This window comes from Biomphalaria glabrata, chromosome 9 (genome assembly GCF_947242115.1).
Source record: "Biomphalaria glabrata chromosome 9, xgBioGlab47.1, whole genome shotgun sequence".
Lineage (NCBI taxonomy): Eukaryota > Metazoa > Mollusca > Gastropoda > Planorbidae > Biomphalaria > Biomphalaria glabrata.
The window spans coordinates 21940607-21959093 of record NC_074719.1 but is presented as its reverse complement, the minus strand read 5'-3'; the positions used below and the strand labels follow the sequence as shown (position 1 = coordinate 21959093).

Here is an 18487-nt window from a genome sequence, read left to right as displayed (position 1 = left end):
ATAGATAGATAGTTTGGTTCATTGATTGATTAAAATTACATTTTTATTAGCTTATAGTTATTAGTAAATATTTCAAGACCTATTGGAAAGCTAAAATTGTGTTGATTTTACAAATAGGAACTGCATGTTTCATACGAACCAGAAACTAAATGTGTAATTTTACTAAAGTGTGTACTCTGATAGCATCACCCAGGTTGTCTTTGTTGACACATATCGCGGGTCACATATTTCACTTGATAACGTACAGACATCTTGGTTTGTTTTCTACTCAGTCACATTTGTCTTGATAGTATTGGCTTCAAAACTCCCGTGTTAAAACGTATCAAGAACAACTTTTAAAATACTTTAAAAAAAAAAGACAACTTCTTTATTCTCTTAAAAATTAGTAAATGTTAGATTTAAAAACACTGGAACTTTTTTTTCTTCTCGCCTTCCTTCTCTCTGAGGAAGAATCCTGGTTAAGTGATTATATATAGATTTAATACACTTTATAATATTTAATAACATTTTAGTTTTATGTTCTTGATTTAAAGAATTTTTTAAATAGTGTGATGTTGCTAGTTCAGGCTGTCTTGAAGTCAACCAATTACTCTGCAATCGTTTGGGTGTAATTGTTCGGGTGTATTACGTGTAGTTGACCAACAACACAAACAAGAACTGGCACATCAATTGTAACAGGTGAAGAGATGTAGTCAACGATGATGAACAAGTTAATATATATTTATTATGATAAAAGGCCACAGTAGAAGTCTCTGTCACTAAACACGTCGTTACCCTGGAGTGTTCTAACGCTAACTGATTTTCCGGTCTCTAACCCAACATATCCCAAACGTCACTAGTCCCGTTCAATATGCGTCTACTATGGTGCGTCGCTAAATAACTAAAATAACTAACCTATATAAATAAGGTGTCTAACAGATTCCTCCCCCCCTTGAAAAAAAAATATGTCAATATTTTTCCACTACTGTCAAGTCTTACAAGGGCATTTTCAATTTAAGGGGAAGACCACAAACATAAAATCTTGACATCTTCATCTTGACATCTTCATCTTGACAGTTCCTCATATTCAATGTTCATAACAGTTCATAACATTCCAAAATCATCTTCATTGGTACACCGTTCATCATGGAGGAAAATGTGGCATCTTATGGGCATGTCCTACACATCTCAAATGTTCTTCACTGGCAGTAATCTGATAAAATACAATATTTCAAAAAACAATTACAAACTTTATTTACACATTCAATACATTTTTTCTTACCACCCTTTTATACGCTTTTGTCCATTTTTCTTTTATACTCACCCTTTTCCATAGAACTAACTTTCGTCAATGATATATGAAATGATTCACACAAAAAAAAATATATCCATACTTACTTTTAAATGCTTAACATCAAATTTACTTATCTCCCTTTTTCATAACATATAAATGGTGTCAATATATTAATATATATTACATACTCAATATAATCATAGTTTATTTACAAAACTGTTTCACTTCAATGTCATTCTAGACAATAAATCAGCTACAATATTCACAGCTCCACTAATAGCTTTCACTTCAAATTTATATTCCTGTAGTGCTAAGAACCATCTATAAACACGACTGTTTTTCATGCTCTTTTGCTGTATATATTGAATAGGTTTATGATCAGTTAATAATATGAATTTCCTTCCTATTAAATAACTCTCTAGCTTAGTAATTACCCATATTACAGCTAAGGCTTCTCTTTCAATGACACTATATTTTTTCTCTGCCTCTGACAATTTTCTACTTACATATAATATAGGATGTAAGTTATCATAGTTCTGCATTAAACAACCACCAATAGCATTACCAGATGCATCAGTTGTGACATAAAATATTTTGTCTTTATCAGGTAGTCTTAATATTAGTTCATGACTAAAAACATCTTTAATTCTGTCAATAGCTTTCACACATTCCTCATTACAAACTACTTTTTGAGGTTTTCCTTTTTTAAGTAAGTCATTTAGTGGATTCACTATTTCTGCTAAGTTCTTTATAAACTTTCTGTAATACTTTACTATTCCTAATATGCTTTTAATTTGTCTTTTTGTTGTAGGTATTTCAATATTAAGTACTTTCTTTATGTTATCTTCAATAGGGCTAATCATGTTGTTATTTACTTTATGTCCTAAGAAAATTATTTCCTCCAATCCTATTTCTACTTTTTCTGCTTGAATTGTAAGTCCACTTTCTTTTATTATTTTGAATACTTCTTTTACATCTACCAAATGTTCCTCCCAACTATTATTAAAAATACATATGTCATCCAAATAGCAAATAACATTTTCTTTGTTTCCAATTATCATGTTCATCATTCTATTAAATGTGGCAGGTGCATTTACTAATCCAAAACTCATATAATTCCATTGAAAAATACCATATGGTGTTACAAATGCTGTGTAAGGTTTTGCATTTTCTGTTAAAGGTATTTGCCAATAACCTTTAGTTAAATCTAATTTAGTAAAAAATTTTGCTCCATTTAATTTATGTAAAATATCCTCTATATTTGGCATTGGATATGGGTCAAATTCTGTGATGTTGTTAAGTTTCCTATAATCAATACATAACCTTATATCTCCATTCTTCTTTTTGGCTATCACAATTGGTGAAGCATAAGGAGATGTTGATGGCTCAATTATACCTGATTCTAGTAAATTGTCTATTTCTCTCTTTACTTTGTCTTGTAAATGTAGCGGTATTCTATATGGCTTAAGCTTGATAGGTTTTGGATCTGTTACTTTAATGTCATGTTTAATAATATTAGTTTTTCCTGGTATACTGGAAAAAATTTCTTTGTATTCCTGTATTATTTTAGTTATATCTTTTGACATTTCCTTAGTTAAATTATTAAGATTAATCTTTTGCCAAGTTTGATTCTCTTTTGTTTCTATTACAGGTATTTCCTTAATATCATTTTCATTATGATTTTCATTTGTTATTATCATCAAGCATTCTTCTCTTTCTGAAAATTTATTTTCTATTTCCTCCTGAATGTTTTGTATCAACTCATCTTCTCTATCATGATACAGTTTCAAATTATTTATGTGATATGTTTTAATTTTCCCATTTATTTCAATTTGATAATTCACATCACTAATTTGTTTTATCACCTTAAATGGACCTTTCCATTGTTTACCAATTTTATTTTTCAGGTCATTTATCAATATTAATACATTGTTTCCTACTTCTAGTGTTTTCAATTGTCTTTTCTTATTTATATTCTCATGAGCACTTTGTTTGTACTTCTTATTGTTGTTATATGCTTGAGTCCATATTTCTTTCAATTCTGTTGTGATTGTTGTTTCACTGTCATTATTTAATTTATTCTCATTGCCTATTAGATTTTCTTTAAAAACATCTAATTCCTCTCTGGGTTTTCTTCCATGTATTATTTCATATGGTGAAAATTGTGTTGCTTCATGGATGTTGTTTCTATGAGCAAATAGTACATAGTTAATGTAATGATCCCACTTGTTCTGATTATTCTGAATTATTTTTGTTAGTGATCTTTTTAATGATCCACCATATCGTTCACATAAACCGTTACTCTCCGGGTGGTAAACCGAAGAGTATATGTGTTGTATATTGTATTGTTTAGTCCATTTCTTAAATTGTTCTGACTTAAACTGAGATCCCTGATCACTCAATATAATTTTAGGTATACCATGTCTTGTAATTACTTTTTGAGTTATGGCATTAATGATATTTTCTGCACTTGTATTTGATAATGGGATTGCCTCTGGATATCTACTAAACATGTCTATTACTGTTAAAATGTATTTGTTATTATTTTCAGTTTGAATTAAAGGACCTATTAAATCAATAGATACTTTCTGAAATGGTGCTGTAGGTTCATCCATTTCTTGAATAGGTGCCTTATTCACTAGGCTTTTGTTAGATCTCTTTTGACATATGTCACATGAGTTTATGTATTTGTTGATTGTTGCTTTCATTTTGGGCCAAAATACTTGTTTTGACAAATTCCTATAACATTTCTTTACTCCCCTATGTGCTGCTAAATTATTATCATGTGTCATGATTAAAACATCTTTCCAATATTTCTGTGGTAAGACAAGTTGTTTTATTTTCTTGTTATCATTACTTGTTTGTCTAAATAATATTTTATTCTCTATACAAAATTTCTCCATTGGGTTATTATTGTTTTTATCTGATATTCTTGAATAAATTTTCCCAATAATATTGTCATTCATTTGTTCTAATGCAAATTTGGGTATTGTTTCTTTTTCACTTTGAGATATTTGTGTTTCAAGACTATTTTGTGTTTCATTTTCTATCTCTCTTTCCTTAGTATCTGTATTTTCTATTTGTATTACATTACTGGTTTCTTTTTCTTTATCATTACTTATTACATTTATTGTATTTTCCTGTTTCTCATCTTTTTTATCCATTGATCTTGTTATTACCATACTTGTTATATTTTGTGTTTCTATGTTTCCATGATTTTGTCTTATGTTTTTGTATTTGTTTTGCCAGTCTTCTAATTCTTTTCTTGAACATTCTTTAACTCCTTTTATGTTTCCTACTAACATATCATATCTCATTTCTGGTATTGCAATGCCATCACAATAACCAGTGAAAAATGGAGTTTCAATGTACACCCTTATAGCTTTAAATTCCCTTACAGTGCCATCTGCTAATTCTACTTTCTTAGTAAACCCTTTATACCAATGAGGTTTGACAAATTTAGTTTTTACTGCCAAAGTGTTACAACCTGAATCCCTGATTAGTTCCACCGGAATTCTATCTACAAACCCTGGGTACACTGCAAAATTGTTCCTATTTCCTTCCATGAAATATACCCTATCTGTACCTTTATTTTTGTATTCCCTACTGTAACTCCTATATCTATAATTTCCCTTGTCATTCCTATCTCTACTCCTATATCTATTGTTATTTTGTTCATTGTATCTATTTCTACTTCCAGACCTACTATTCCCTCTTCTACAGTTAGCTGCTATATGACCTTTTCCTTGACATTTAAAACAGGTTATTTCACTATATTTTCTATTTCCACTATTTGATCTGTTTCTATTTCTACTTCTATCAACATTTTCTTTGGTGTATCCTATTAAATCTACTTTGCTCTTATCCCTATCAGAAAATGGTTTATTTGGATAGGCATTTTTGTATACTCTCATTATTTCTGTTATTTCATCTATAGTTTTTGGGTTTCTTTCTCTAATAAAAGATTGTAACTGAGGATCACATTTATTTACAAAGTTGTCCACTAGAATAAAATTTTTTAATCCTTCATAAGAGTTATTCACTTTTTCTAATTTTACCCACTTATTGAAAAAATCCTTTTCCATATTAATGGTAGTTTGGGGTTCTATTCCTAATGATGGTATATTGTCAAAGTATTTCTTTCTAAAAGTTGTAGCATTATGACCATATGCATTTAATAACTCTCTTTTTAAAACCTGATAGCTATCATCAATATGATGGTCATGATTTTGGCATATTGTTAGAGCTTGACCATGAACGAAGTCTATCAGTATTTCAGACCATTCTTCTTCAGGCATATTAAATGTAGACATTTTTGCCTCATATCTTTTCAGAAAATCACCAATGTCATCCTTCTGTTCATCAAAACTTTGTATCTTTCTCTTTAGCCATGTCTGCGAATTAGGGTTTCTTTGTGTGGTATAATTATTTGAGTTATTTGTGTTATTTCCTTGTTCAGTTTGAGCTCTGGTTTGTGCTGCATCCAATCTCATCTTCTCCATTTTAGCTTCATGTTCTCTCTGCCTTTCTTGGTCCTCTTTTTGCTTCTCATATTCTTCCTTTCTGATCCTATCTTGTCTCTCCCTCTCTTGTCTTTGACGTTCTTCTTGTCTTTCTATCTCTTCTTTTTCCCTTCTTATTTTATCTTGACGTTCCATTTCTTCCCTCACAACTTGCTGTACATAAGCAGCTAAGTCTTTTCCTTTTAACTCCATGGCCTTTCCATCCTGCATAGCTGTTTCCTTAACCTCCTTAAGGTCCACATATGATGATGTAGCCATTGTGTTTTATATTTTATATATATTTTTACTTAGCCTATATTGGTTATGGCTATACTTTAAACTTATTTTATATTTATGTTTTTCCACACTTTTATACAAATTTTAAATGTTATGTCTCTATCTATAGATTTAGTAAATGTGTAAATCTAGTCTGAGTTATTATGGTTATATTCAAATCTGTATATTAGGTCCAGTATTACACACAAATTTAAATCTAGTATATTATAGTATGTATAATAATACTATTTAGATCTATAGTTATCAAGAGCACTATGACTTTTAGATCTAGTATGAATAACTATGATCAATTTTAAAATCTGGTATGACTGAAGTCACAGTGAAGTGTTTAGAGTAAATTCAAAGACTGTCTAGAGTCTAGATCTAGATTAGATTATGGTTCTATTTAACCATACGAAACAAATATGTGTATACAATGTCAAATATATCTTCAACAAGATATATATATCTAGAATGTACTACCTTCATTCATCTTTCAATTAATAATATTTCAAATTAGAGTCTAGATGATTAAATTGTACCAAAGAGATGTACAACAATTTGCAGATCTAAATTTAGCCAGACGATAGTGTTTGACTACATAGCCAGTTTCGGCATTATTCTCATGGCAAAATCATATTTGATTTTAACCGCTCAAACTAAAATTATTTTAGTCTGATTCACAATGAAAGAATCCTACCCGCACTTTCTATCATTAAGTGAAAAAAAAAATACAGATCTAATTAAATTAATAAAAATAAATAATTTAAAATAATATAAACAAATGAAATAATTAAATGAGACTATCACTATGGGTTGGGATGTGACAATATGGCACACAATGATAACGTCACGAAGTAACCAGGCAACAACGGATATGACGTTTACACAAACAAAACAAATTACAATCCTAAACGTATAATATAGCTTTTCATCTAAATTACGTCTTCTACCCCGACGGGTTTTAAGGCGCACCACCTGATTTTACTCAGGCTAACGTACCAAATTTAGACAAAATCTATTTCTAAGGGCAATCTAAACATATACTAATAAGAAAAATGGCACTTAGCTTTTGATAAGAAAGATCCCTTTGTTCGGACTCCCGAATATGTTAGATCACAACAAATTCCACTGCCTCTCTTCCAGTTCTGACTCTGCTCTCCGGTGCTACCAGTATCCCACGTAATGCCACAGATGTCCTGATATGCCACAGCAAAATGTTCCAGTTTCTTCGACGACTGTTGATGACCGTATGTGTAGTTCCGACGACTTTGTGTACACAGTTACTGACGAATAGGTTAACGGTTCTTCTGGCGATGACTTGACTTGTGTAGATGACTACTGACAAATAACAGTCTCTTGACGGCAACTTGATCTGGACGACTGACGAATAATGAATTTCTTGACGATGACTTGATCTGGGCTGACGAATAACGGCTTTCTTGACGATGACTTGATCTGGGCTGACGAATAACGACTTTCTCGACGATGACTTGATCTGGGCTGACGAATAACGGTTCTCTAAAATAGTTCACTGCTTCTGCTGCTACTCTGGTAGTACGACGAAGTTTGCTGTTGTACTCTGCTTCACTAGACCAAACTGTCCAATGTAGACTAGGTGAGACCAAGGTCACCTCCGACGACGTTCCGTTATACGACTAACGGTTTTCAACGAAATTAAGTGGATGTAGCTGTTTCCACAACTTCACTGCTAACAAGTCTAGGTATGGTCTAGACCGACGAATACTAGATAGATCAATGTTCAGTACTGATAAAGATTACTTCACTAACCTTCCAAAGGTTAAACACAGTGACCGTTATAAACGTGGCAAGCAACCGGTTCAATGAGCAAACTGCTCCACAAGAATCTCTCCAAGGGTAAGACGACAGAGCGATTTCGATTTAGTTAGCTACCAAACTTGTAGTACTCACAATACTTCTGACAGCGGGCAAACTGTCCTTCTCGAAACTGACGAGGTAAAACTTGATACTCAATGTGGCTCCTATGACGAAGAAAAAATATGTCCAACAGGTTCACTAACGATCTCTCACCCGTTATGAATGAACGGTTTCTCTGGTTGTAGGTCGGTTCAGCATATGAAGATCAGGCGTTGCGATGATTACGGTCCTGACGAAGGTCACCCTGAGTTAACGGCTCGTTGAACGTGCGATCAAACAGGCGACGACTGTATGTAGATCCAGAACAAAGTCACTCTGCGATGCTGCTGTGTTCAGCCGTACTCCGATGAAATCTTATAACTTCGAGTGCACGACCCTCACCTGAGTAAACGTTCTGCTTCGAGGTCCGGTTCGATGTTCGTCGGGCTTCGAGGTTCGGGGTCGCCACTGTGATGTTGCTAGTTCAGGCTGTCTTGAAGTCAACCAATTACTCTGCAATCGTTTGGGTGTAATTGTTCGGGTGTATTACGTGTAGTTGACCAACAACACAAACAAGAACTGGCACATCAATTGTAACAGGTGAAGAGATGTAGTCAACGATGATGAACAAGTTAATATATATTTATTATGATAAAAGGCCACAGTAGAAGTCTCTGTCACTAAACACGTCGTTACCCTGGAGTGTTCTAACGCTAACTGATTTTCCGGTCTCTAACCCAACATATCCCAAACGTCACTAGTCCCGTTCAATATGCGTCTACTATGGTGCGTCGCTAAATAACTAAAATAACTAACCTATATAAATAAGGTGTCTAACAATAGTAAACCCTATTTCTTTGTTTGATTTTATAATAGTTTTATTAATATGGAGATCCCAAGAACGTAGTCATGTTCTTTTTTATGTACGTCTATATTATATAATATAAGATATAAGGTAAGATAAGATATTCCGCTGACAGATATTTAGAATCTGACTTAACAGAAGACGATGCGCAATTTTTTCCGAACATTAATGTATTAAGTCTTCAGTCAGAAAAGCCTTGCATTCGGAAAGTCAAGAAAGCGATAATGATCTTAAGAACAATGTTCGATGAAGTCTTATATCGTATCTTATCTTATATAATGCAGATGTTACTTCAGAATAGAAGATAATTACGTCCCACGCGTCATGCATCTAGTCATGCATGTTAACAAATTAGTTAAATTCTGCCAACTCAGTGGTTTTCCTGGCAACCCATTCCATGCTCTAATAGCACTAGGGAAGAAGGAGCATTTATACAAATTTGTCCTAGCATATGGGATGAGGAATGTGCCTTTATCTTTGTGTCTTTCTGAGTATTTTATTAAATTTTGTTTTTGTATTTGAAGATTATGGTTCAGTTTTTTAGCGGCCCCCGTAAGGGGAAAAAGCCGCTATTAGGTTTGTGCAAAATGTCCGTCTGTCCGTCTGTCCGTCTGTCACACTCAGATCTCGAAAACTAGAAGAGATATGAAAAATATTATTTCATCATTAAATGCGGCTTGAAAAGTTTAGGTGCAACGGCTACTTTTGGTTTTCTAAAAGCAAACCGTTTAATTTATAAAATTAATTATGCAAGCGATTTTTTCATAAAAATACACCAATTCTAAAACAATTACGTAAATGTAAGGGAGGCAATGTTACAATATGCTAACAAAGATGGACAATTTTTGTGTATTTTCAGTATCACTAAGTCAAATATATTTTTAAAAGGTACACGAAATGTTTACAACAAATATAAATAATAGTTAAAGATGTTTTTTTCTGGTCAACTAGCTGCTAAAATTAAAAGAAATCATTTCTGTTTGTTTATAAAGGCTAATAATGCATTTTGTATGTAAATATCACGCACATTTTTTTTAATGGACTTTTTATGCAGCGATTTTCGTGCAGTAGCGTAACGTCGCTACATCATCAGGTGCTAAACCAATTCCTTAAACTTTTTAAAAAAATCAGATTTTATTTATTTTTTGTTTAGTGCCCCCATCCAAATAAAAGAAGATTATTTTTGTGCGTTTTGTCTGTTGGTCGGTCTGTCCGTCACGATTAGATTAAAAAAACTAGAACTCTAAAAGCTATTAAAAATCTGTTTACACTTTAATGTTCCTCCCGTAACATCTCAATAGTTTTAAGTATCTAAAAATTGATTGTTCCGGATTTTTTTTGTGTGCAAAACTAATCAACCCCAACAAATGTTTGTTTGCTCTTCTAATTTATATTACATTCAATTTCCATGCTTAAACGTTGCAAAAACACATTATCAATAATATGTTGTTCCGTTTTTTATGTAAATAGCATATTAATGCTAAATCAAAATCTCTATACTGACTTATATTTCATTAAGTGTAAAAATGTTCCGGATATTGTTTTATAAAGCATGAATTATGCCTAATGATTGTTTGAAATCGCATGATTTACTAATATTACACTTATATTATTTGACAATGCGTCACTATACTTTGGTTATCAATATCAAATTGTTCCGTATTTTCATCTTTAAACAAATTTTAAAAATATCGACAATAGGTTGTTAAGGGCTTTAAAAAAAAGTAATTTACTAGAATTGATTACTGAAAATTACTTTTTAGACATTTTTTTTTCTTGCTAAAACATAACATAGAAGTTTTGTAATCGATAAAGAAAGTTCCGGATTTTGTTTCTTACAAATCGTCGCCAGAAATTTCCGAATTTATTTAAAAATCTACTAACGCCAAATAATTGTTTGAACTCCCTCTTCTAATTAATTAACAAATAATCTTCTCATTTACGAAATAATGTTTTTACGGATTTTTATGAAAAATATTTTAACTCACTACTCTCTTACAGTACATTTAACTTTCTACCTAAAACATTATAAAATCTAATTATCGTTAATATTATGTTCCGATTTTTAAGGAAAACAGAATCCAAACACCAAAGTAAGGTATGAAAATCTCTCCACATGGCTGTAGTACATCTAATTTTTATACGAGACCATCCAAAAAATTTAATTAACTGTATTACATTTAACTGAAATTCTCTTTTTCTTTTACTATTTATACAAACATCCGGAACAATCTATTATATAAACTTTTCAATTGTGTTCATACCTAAAAATTATTGCGATGTTTTGAAACGTAAAATAAAGGTTAATCAATTTTTAATAACTTTTAGTTGTTGTTTTTTTTTTTATATCAAGATGACGGACAGACCGACTGACAGACAAAACGCAAAAACAATGCGGCTTTGATCCTTTTTAAATAAATTCTATTAGATCTCATTGCACCAATGTCTATGAACCCTCGTTAAATATCTCGTGTAAATAAAGACATTTTTTTATCGTACCGGTACTAGCCTATTGTGAGGTAATGGAATTTTTTTTCTTTGACGTCATATGAATGGACTCTTTAAATGTAATGTTAAAAGAACGCACTCGGTGCACCAATGCCTATGAACACTCAATAAATGGCTCGTAATGATGAAGGCGATTTTTATTCTAGCTAGGCCGTGTGACGTAGTGTTTTTTTTCCTTTGACGTCATATGGAATGAATTGTTTAAATGAAATGCTTAAAGAACGCACTCGGTGCACCAAATTCTATGATCACTCGATAAATGGCTCGTAATGATGAAGGCGATTTTTAGTCTAGCTAGGCCGTGTGACGTAGTGTTTTTTTTCCCTCTGACGTTATATGGAATTAATTCTTCAAATGAAATGAAAAAAGAACTCGGTATAGTAATGTTTATTAAGCCTCGTTATGTGACTCGCGTTTAAAAAAGGAATGATATCTTGATTTAGATCTAATCTAGATTTTTTAAACTAGATCTAGATTTTTATTACAGTATATCTAGATCTGGATTTATATTCTAATTAAAATTATTCTAGATTCTAGATCTAGAATTTCTACATCTAGTTTAGACTAAAATAAACTAGATTAAGATGTAGAATTTCAATTTCTAAACTTAAAGTGTAAAAAAAAGTGTAGATTTTCATTTCCAAACGTTTTGATCAATATTGTAATGTTTTAATATTGTTATAAACCTGGTGGTGGCACAGATGGGGGTAGTGGTGTGAGTGTAGTCAGCCGACGCAAATCGCCCCAGGCCAGCGCTAGACGAGCGGTCAACCGTGACGAGCTACGACGGTCAACCGAGTCGAGTATCAACAGGACGGTACGGGAAGGATCGCCGTCGTGAACAGAGCTCATGAGCGTCACGAGAGTTGTAGTCATCTGACCACCTAGAAACGTCGAGCGGCGTTCTGTCCGGTTCGAGAAGGCCAGTAGGGACCCTATATAAGAGCGGAGGTGTCGAAGTCAAGACGGTTCACGGCAGGGGTTCAGAGCCCGGTTCACTACAGTCCGGTCGACTACAGCACAGTTCAGAGGTGTGGTTCTGTACGGAGCATTACGACGGTTCAGTGCGGAGTACTGTCAAGTACAGTTGAGACGGCTGGCGTCTTGATCTTGGTCTGCGATCGAGTCCGACACAACGAGCCTAGTGTGTGAAGTCAGTCCTGAACTGTTGAACCTAGTGCAAGCCCGGAACGAGACGGAGAGGCCAGTGCAAGAGTTGATACTGCGGAACGGTGTTATCGGAGAGATATTTGTACAGTGTACGTGTTGCCAATTGTACAGTATTGGCTGTTATTTATTCAACTATTAAAGTGTTACGTTACTTTGGAGCCCTGAGTTGTCAAGTTCTTTAAGTTGGTGGTGTATGGTGCAGTTTGCAGAGAGCCTGGATAGTGAGATTCGTAACAATATACTAAAACTAATCTACTATTTTTTATTTAATTTAAATTTAAATTTACGACAAATGAATCTTTGAAACATTATTACTTTTGACCATCACAATTAAATCACCTATTGAATATTATTTGCGAATATGCAGATCTGACAGGGATCCGACTTCGACGGGGGCCGCCTTTGTAATCTTGTTATGCATAATTTTTATTTTACTTTTGAGTCTTCTGTCCTGAAGGCTTTCTAAATTTAGTGATTTAGTGTTACTCTAGTCAAGTGTGAATATTCGTTTGTTATGAATCTCACTGCTCTATTTTGTGTCTGTTCCAGTTTCTTATTGTTTTTTCTTGAGTTGAGCGGTCCCAAACAAAGGAAGCATATTCTATTATTGGCCTAACCAAGGTTAAATAACATTTTAGTTTTATGTTCTTATTTCATTTATAGAAATTTATTTCAATAAATCCTAATGCTTTGTAAGATTTTTTTTGATAGCTCCATCAATATGTGGATACCATGACAGTTTTTTATTTTTTATAACACCTAGGTATTTTGTGTTTTTAGTCTGTGTTACTGGTTTACCATGAATAAGATAAGTGGATTTTTTATATATTTTTTGTTACTCTTAACAACTGACATTTTTCTGGGTGGAAAGACATGCTCTAATTTGATTCCCATTTCTGTAATTCATCTAATTCTGTTTGTAAAATTTCTGTATCTTGTGTTGTTTTTATTGTTCTACATGTATTATACAATCGTCTGCAAATAATCTGATAAGCATTTGTTCCTGAACTAATGCAATTTGGTAAATCATCAATGTAAATTTAAAATAGTAGTGGACCTATTATTGTTCCTTGTTATTGATGTTGATTTAGAGCCATTTATTATTTCAGTTTGTTCTCTCCTTACCACGGGATTTATAGTCCACTGATGTAATGAGCCATCAATATCAAAATATTTTAATTTTGTAAGCAATCTATGGTGGTGAACTTTGTCAAAAGTTTTTGAAAAATCTAATAAGATAGCATCTATTAGCTCACTATTATATAAACCTTTTGAAAAATCATCAATTAGTCCTACTAGTTATATTTCACATGATCTATATTTCCTAAAGCCATGTTGGTATGGAGTAAGGACATTATGTTTGTCTAAGTGGTTTATAATGTTGCTACATATTATGTGTTCTAGGATTTTACATGTGATGCTTGTAAGTGATACTGGTCTGTAGTTTCCTGGGTCAGATTTTTCTCCGGGCGATTTGCGTCGGCTGACTACGCACACACCACAACCCCCATCTGTGCCACCACCAGGTTTATAACAATATATATGTCTGTGTGTGTGTTTGCATAATTAATCTTTATTACATTTTGACCCTTTATTCTTTCGGAAGACGTTTATTGTGCCCTAGAATAGGTTCTTCCTTAGTTTGTGGAAAGACTGGGGGAGCGCTGTAAGGCACTATTTCCGGTATTTAAAACAATAGACATGCATATTCTGAGGTATCTACAGTGCATTATCATCCTTTTAAAAAAATTAGTTCAAAAACCTAATCTGCTATTCTTACTTACTTAGGACTTAGAGCCTCGCCCGTAGTTCGGCGAATTGAACAGCAAGTTATCTCCACAAAAACCTGTCACTGGCAATGTCTAAAGGTTCCTCTCAGCTGGTGTCCACTGCTCTGAGCTTCTCTTTGAAAGTGGGGCACCAATTTATACTAGGATTTCCCTGTTTACGCTCTCCTCGTAATGGCCTCCATGTCATCGCAACTCTTGGTATGCGTAATTCATTTAGTCAGAGAACGTGTCACGCAAACCTCATGCGACGCTCTGTCACAACCTCACTAAGTGGTTGACTCCAAGTTCGGCATATAATTTCCTTGATTGAGACCCAATCTGTATAACTGACTCCTAAAATCCGTCTTAGCCATCTTTGTTGAGCCACATTTAGTCTTTTGTTTTAAATTTCGGCAGATGACTTCCATGCTATTCACTGCACTTTATTAATGGAGCCCACCGACTGGTAGAAATGTGCAAATTCTCTTGGCTACGCTCTTGGAATTTGATGACTGTAGTTTGCTATAGTTTTTTATATCGAAAAGGGAAGTTTTATTTCCAAAACCATCAGTTGGGGTTTTTTAAACTAAACAAACAAACTCAAAATCCCCAAAGCTACGCTCATAGAATAATATGAGTGTGTAGTTTACTTTTTGTCATATTGAAGATTGTGATTTTTAGCTTCAAACCCCAATGAGGGGGGTTTTAAACCCCAAACCCTCTAGAGGGGTTTAATCATAAAACCCTTCTAGGCTACGCTTCTAACTCTTTTGGAATAAGTAGAGTAGAGATCCAACTAATCAACTAAAAAGTAGAGATCCATTTGATCACCTAAAAACAGAATGGAAACCTCCCTGAGAGTCTCCATAGTGATTCTCGGTGATTCTCGGTGGACACTGTCAAACGCTTTCTAAAAGTCTACGAAACTGATCGTTAGCCGTTGTTGGTACTCAAGACTTTGTTGTAGGATATTTTGTAGATCAAAGATCTTTTCTGCACATGATCTGCCTCTTTGGAAGCCTACTTGTTCTTCTCTGAGTCTCTCATCTGCAGACTGTTGAAGCCGCCTCAACAAAAAGTGCTGAAAATTTTGCCTGGGACAGAGAGCAGAGTAATGCCCCTCCAGTTGTTGCAGTCTGCCAAGTTGCCCTTTTTTGGAAGCTTCACAATCACTCCTTTTTGCCATGTCCTTCTTATTTCCCTTTTTTCCTCCTAGCCATCGACTACATAATCAGGAGAGCAATGAACCAGACTGCCTTTGGTATTCCATGGCGTGAACAAAACCGAATGACGGACTTGGACTTTGCACTACTCGGGGCTACAAACTAATGCATACAAGAAATGACGGAGAGCCTAGATAGAGAGGCACCCAAAATTGGCCTCCGCATAAACTTGGATGAGACTAAAATTTTGTGAGTGGGATAAAAGGCAAAGGGTGCCTCCGTCAGACTTGGCGAGTCAAAGCTGGAAGAGCTGGACAAGTTCACTAACCTTGGCAGCATTATAACAAATGATGGGAGTGCCTACCGCCACCTTTCGCCGGTGTTATTGAATTACGTTTTCCGTTGAGTGTTACCTCCATTTGGTTTGTTTGCATTCTAGCCTCTAACAAAGATGTTAGTGGTAGGAAAAGTTATAGAAAAAATGATAGGTCTAGGGAACAGAACAACTCAAATACAGCGACAAAGTCAGAGTCTAGTGGTAGAATAACGACTATCTAGTTATCTAACAAGTAGTCTAGATTTCACCGATCCGTAGAGCAGTATAACAATATTGTGCCCAAGTGCCGTAGGAGGTAGGATGGTTTCTACGACAAAGTTCTTTATTGTGACCTCAACGGTTGATCCTCGCTTTCAAGATGCCGGGCAGGCGATATCTCTTCAGGACGCTTCGACAAGTCGGTATTCCTCACTTCCACAACAAAACTGTAGGCCTCCTCGAAACAGGACTGTTTCATTATACGATGCGATGCCCAAATCTATGGGCGTTTACAAAAATCTATCTCGTTACCTCCTACTCTCAAAGCCCACAGGCTGCAATTCGCCGACGTGGCTACGAAATCATATTCTAGCTGCAGACTAGGCCGATGACTAGAACTTCTGCCTCTCCCTGACAGAGGACTTCTCAAAACCTTCTGGATGATGGTGAGGGATACTTATTTCAATAACACAGGCGAAAGGGCGAACAAGCAATAGAAGTTATTCGACGCTGATGCTGAATATCAGACAAGTTTAATAACAATGAAGAAAACCGTCGAATGTCAGCTACGTTTATAAAATGCTACTTATTTCTACAATGATGAAGGCCGTCTGGTTTTGTCGACTTCTATTTTGTTCTGTCGTTCAAACCCTATTCTTCTTTTAAAGTCACGTCATTGTCACTAAGTAAAAACTTCCCCTATTTCTGAAACAAATAATTAATTCCTAATCGTGCCATAACATCTGTCACTAACCTTTTTCCGTGTTCAGTTTGAAATGTACTGTCACCTCTGCAGTGAAATACCCAATGAACCCAACTTCTACGAGTCTTATTATGGAGTCATTACAGGAGGAACGTAGGTCAGTGAAGCTGACAGCGTCATAAACACGAGTTCGAGACCCAGTGTAATCAATTTTTTTTAAATATTTTTTTTAACTGTACGATGGTTGCATTGTCTTTTCTAAATCTATTTTTAAATGTTTTTTTTTCTTGTTTTATTTATGTATATGTATGTGTATGTTTCACAGGCCAGTTGAGATTATATGGATATGTATGTGTATGTTTCACAGGCCAGTTGAGATTATATGGATATGTATGTGTATGTTTCACAGGCCAGTTGAGATTATATGGATATGTTTCTAATGCACAAGACGTAGACGTGCAATGGGTCTCGTACCTTAAGTTCAAGCCAGACTACGTGGCATCAATTTCCGTGTATGGCTACCCAGCGCCGAAAACTATGGTGCTGTCTTCCAATGGTAAAAACATAACGGATGGCGTGAACCTGATCTATATTCCTGACAAAAATAGGCAGGCGTTTGGTACCATCAAAGTATATTTTGCAGACCAAGCACTTCTAGAGAAATATGCAAGCTTTAATATGACAGTGGACAATGGACGTCTGGCCATTTTCACGTTTGACTGTGCAGGTAAGATGATATGTACAAAGTAAAAAAAATGTTTTGACAATATGTAACTCGCTGCTAAATCTGAATAACTCTGAATATTCTGTGAATAATTTAAGAGACAAAATTGAGGCCCATAGATCTAAGACAAGAACGCGGGTAATGTGGCTTAGTGGAAAACATTCATTACAAAGGGTCGCGAGTTTTGAATCCAGATATAGACTTCCATCTCGAAAGAAAAAAAATCATTTATATAATAAAGTTACTTGAAATAAATAAATATAATTTTAAATCTTAGTATTAATCTTACATATGTATTTGTTAGGGGATACAAGAGACGCATACCTTTAGCAAACATTTTTAGATAGTCAAGTGCTAATATCCATTAGCTTCTCCTGTTAGTTTCCAATGTCAGGAGAAGGGGCGAGTAACTGGCGCCTAAACCAGTAAGCAGGTGGGGCTCATTAGCCTTGGCTGGCTACCCATCTAGGAGAAAGAAAACTCTGAATTCAAATGCTGCCTTGCATCTATAACCAATCACGAAAAGGCTTCGGGAGTCAACCCTGAAGAAAAATCAGGAGCCGGCGACCCTATGACAGTTTGCAGACCTCATTGCTACACCCTGGCAAAGCCTGCATTGCCGCTGACCCTAAATGAAGCAACACTTGCCGCTTCTTTGGATACATCAGCTCGTAGAGAGGGGGAACTGATGTTTAGGTGACATTGTTCCAACCACTGCTAATGCCCAGGCATTTTTTCTTATTTCCATGAGATGATCCAGAGTCCTTTCGCGAATATATATATATATACATGTATATATTGATTTTATCAATTAGTCATTGTAATCTGATTGTGCTTGGTAAGAATCGTCTTTAACGATTTTCCTAGACATTTAACTGCGGATGTATATAGCTGCAAAAAGAATGAGTACATCGTTAGCCACTCTGAGAATACTGATGTGTGAGGATACAATTTTTAAATTTATTTGTACTGCAAAACTTCCAAAAGTAAAACTTGACATCTGTAAATCACTCTATCGTATTGAAGTAGGTGAAGAGGTTACATTATTTTGTTTATATCTTAGTAAATGAAAAAAGAAGTAGATATAATTATGCAATTAAATTTTGTGGATACTTTTCTCC

At 34.4% G+C, this 18487-nt stretch overlaps 1 protein-coding gene and 1 long non-coding RNA gene across 3 annotated transcripts in view; one reads left to right on the top strand and one right to left on the bottom strand.

The window, feature by feature from the left end:
* The window catches only part of LOC106053016 (uncharacterized), a 37440-nt gene that overhangs the window by 18778 nt on the left and 175 nt on the right, over positions 1-18487 (top strand). For both annotated transcript variants that reach the window (XM_056040832.1, XM_056040831.1), the window contains exon 7: positions 17052-17369. In XM_056040832.1, the coding sequence (XP_055896807.1) occupies positions 17052-17369 (318 nt within the window). The remainder of the gene's footprint in view (positions 1-17051; positions 17370-18487) is intronic.
* LOC129928128 (uncharacterized) lies at positions 705-8763 on the bottom strand. The gene is made up of 2 exons (XR_008779744.1): positions 6535-8763; positions 705-1192 (listed from the first exon to the last, which is right to left on the bottom strand). It is a non-coding gene; the product is annotated as an uncharacterized LOC129928128 (long non-coding RNA).